Source organism: Haplochromis burtoni, unplaced genomic scaffold, assembly GCF_018398535.1.
Source record: "Haplochromis burtoni strain Fernald_Lab_line unplaced genomic scaffold, NCSU_Asbu1 Contig_393, whole genome shotgun sequence".
NCBI classification, from domain to species: Eukaryota; Metazoa; Chordata; class Actinopteri; order Cichliformes; family Cichlidae; genus Haplochromis; species Haplochromis burtoni.
The window spans coordinates 383,931-387,567 of NW_024582754.1; the positions used below are offsets into that span (position 1 = coordinate 383,931).

At 37.6% G+C, this 3,637-nt stretch overlaps 1 gene segment (V, D, J or C); it reads right to left on the reverse strand.

Annotated features, from left to right (window-relative positions):
* Positions 1 to 2,032: 2,032 nt before the first annotated feature.
* Positions 2,033 to 3,126, reverse strand: LOC121811979. The segment is given in 2 exon segments: positions 2,033 to 2,634; positions 2,714 to 3,126. Coding segments are annotated over 2 exon segments (360 nt in total).
* Between the last annotated feature and the right edge of the window lie 511 nt (positions 3,127 to 3,637).

A 3,637-nucleotide genomic window follows, 5' to 3' on the forward strand; every position in this document is an offset into this window, starting at 1 on the left:
TCACATTTTTGGTTCCTTCACGACTGAAAATAAACTGAGGCTGATCAATTTTAACACCCGGGAGAAATCTGGAAACAAAGAGACAAATCAACAAATTAAGTGAAAAAATATGATGAAGAATTACCAGAGATATTACAGTTATCGAATATGAGTATAAATGTTCTTACCAGTGAATATAAAAAGCACAAACAGGAGGAAATTCATTTTTACAGTGATTATATTATTTCAAATAAATATATCTTTCTGCATTTGTTTTTCTAACAGGCTGAGCAGGCACAGCACTGATGCAACTTATTGAACTGCTGCAGTTAAAGCTTCTGAAACAAGATGTCATCAACCCACAGTTTTTCATACAGACAATCTGAAGGGGTTCATTTTTACAGCAACCATATCCCAGTGGCCACCAAGCCAACTGCAGCTTAATTTAATTTCTTCAGCGTAATGAGACAGTGCTGCTTGCAGGACTCAAGGGGGCAGTTTTTATCACTAACCACTGTATCTGCTAACTACATAGACTGCACTTATGTTAATTCTCTTCCCTTTTTTGTATCCTGTATTGGATAAATTGTGCATCTGCGTACAGAGTGAGGGCAGATGGTGATGCAAAGCTGGGATTTACAAAAAAGCTATTACTTCCAGTAACGACTGGAGTCGTTACTGGAGGTAATAGAAGTTCTTGTTCAGGGATGTCAAACATGAGGCCCGGATCCCACAGTTGTCGTGGTGAAGACTCTGTTATGCTCCATTGGATGGCTTTGAAAAATGTGAAACAATGCTGACATTGTTACATTTCATTGATCTGATCTCAAAAATAAATCCATGTAAATGTTCTAGAATTTCTACATATTTCTACATACATTTGAAGAGCTGAAGTCTGTTCTATTTTAAACTTATGTTTCCACCAGGACAAAGGTGCGCTGACTTTTACAACCAAACAAGCCACAGCCCCTTCCTGCTTTATGCCATCTGTGACAAACACGCTGGTTATGTGTATGAGTGTCTGGTCTGTGTGTATCACTGTGACTGGCAGCACAGTAATAGGTGCTGCTGTCATTGATATGCAGCTCAGTTATTTGTAGAGAGAAGTTGTTTTTGGATGTATCGATAAATGACTCTAAGCGTCCCACAGGTTTATCATATTCTTTTACAAGGAACTCGATTGGAGCCCCGTGGTGGTTCTGTCTGTACCAGAGCATGGTGTAGCTACTCATGCTGAACCCTGAACCCATTTTGCACTCCAGCATCACTGTTCTCCCTGGGTCAGATATTTGATCTTCAGACTGAAGAACAACAACAGTCAGACCTAGAAGCCATAGGAGAGAACACAGAGGAAAAAAAGTGAATTTACTCAGATTTGTCACTTATAAGGCAGTAAATAAAGTGTGAGTAAATACACAGCCAACACACCCACCAGAGTGAATAAAAAACGAGAGGTAAATAACTGCGACAACCATGTTAGTATTGAGCTGTCTCCAGTGAAATGATGCAGCTGTTGCAACATCAATGTATTCAGTACAAAAGCATCATGAGGTCACACGACCACGTGATTTGGGGGACGTATCATCTACAATTTTCTTCAATGCAACCATTTTGAAAACAGATGTTGACATTTATTTATTGACATTTAATTGATTGTGTAGGTGTACATATTTAATCATAACAAACCAAAGGTAATGGAAACAATCATTTTTAAAAAAAGTAATGTTCAATATTACTGCTTTATATATTGAGAATCTTGTCTTATTACCTCATGAAAGTTTTGCTTAAAAAGTCTTTATTATGTCACCCTTATGATGTTTTGGTTTAGGACTACTTCCACAGTTGAAAAACTCCTTTGCAAACACTTTTTGTCTAAATAATTAGAGTAATAAATCATTCTTTAAAAACAGCTCATTGCATCAAAACCAGTGTGAATCAAGTCTGTCGAGTCTAAGTAGCCAGAAGTTATAAGATCACACGAACTTTAATATATTTTACTGTTTATTAAGATTAAAGCAGACATACAAAAAGCAACAGCATTGGAACAGAAACAGCTAAATTAGCATGTTGTACTGTGAAGCACATATTTTATAGAGAAAAAAAATAGAAAAAGTTTTTCACATAAAAAGACTAAAGCTGAAATTAACTTAAATGTGTTAAACTGGGAAATTTGTTACATATGTATAGGTACAGTACACTTCATAAAGAATACATAGATTTGTTATACCCCAATTTTGCCCTGATAAAAAGATGAACAGTTTCAACTTCCAAAAAGAAAAAACAGTGTGCCACTGTCATTAGTTTTCTATCAGAGGTTTTTAGTATAGCGGGGATATGAAACACGTCACTGTGTGCTGGCAGCACAGAAATACACAGCTGAGTCTGACAGATTAAGGCTTTTGATGATCAGAGAGCCTTTCACTGTGTTGTCTCTTTTTATCTGAAACCGGTCTGTGAACTGGCTCTCATAGTTTGGTTCACCCATAAGCACTGTGTACCCAATGAGGCTCATCGCCTGATCACTCTGCTTGTGCTGGTACCACAGCATTACTTGTAAGCTGTTGCCATCGTGACTGCAGTTAATCCTGAGCTCCTCAGTCCCTTTGTTCACAACTTGAGCAGACGACTGTTCAAAGGTAACACTCTCCACTTTTCCTGTGAGAAAAACAAAGGTGACGTGAGGTGAATTTGAGCATTGCAATTCAACAAAAAAAGACAAAACTGTTAAGCTTACTTGTAAGGACCACGAGTATAAATCCAAATGTGTACAGAGCTGGAGGCATTCTAGAAAGTAAACCTAAATGTAGATATGTGAAATCACACAATAAACTGCTTTCACAGCAAAATTACAAAACGAACATCTCTGCGGTTGAACATTTACATGCCGCTCGTGTCTAACGAACCTATACATGTTGAGTTATATCCTCTCTCTTCTTTACACCACACCCCTTCATTCCTGCCTCCTTAAAACTGCTCACGTGTCCCTTGATGCACATGTTCCTTCATGGCCATTGAAAATTATTTACTGATTTTGAAAATAATTTAAAGAATATGAGAAATATCATCCAAAAGGTGCAAATCCAGCTTGTAGTAGTAAATAATTAAATGGCATAATTTTATTTTATGTCATGAAAACAATACTGAACGTAGTAAAATATCTTTACTGCACCAACACCTGCTCACTTATCTGAACAGATCAGCTTTGTGGTGATGCAGGGACATGACTGAACTTTGCACAGGCAGTTCTTGTACTTTATATGTGTCAGTAAATGTTCTTTATTATTGTTCATAAGATTTCTTTTGGCCTATAATGTCACATTGGTATGTTTCTGAGATTTATTTTAAGAGGCTATCAGAGTTACAGATACAAGCCTTTCTATTTATCCATCCTCCCATCATGTAGCGATTTTTTTCCCACCGAGGTTGTTGTTTAGCTGCTCAGGCTTCCTGAACCACTGTGTTCTACTAGAAGCACAGTAGTACAGAGCCGTGTCTTCAGGCTCAACAAGGTGTAGCTGCAGAGTGGAGTTAAGTACAGAACGCCGAGACATGGTGTACTTCATTTTTTCAAAAGGCGCTTCAATGAACGAGTTATCTTGACCAGTAGAATATGCCACTAACTCCAGTTTCCCACTGCTGCTTTGTTTGTACCAGTACA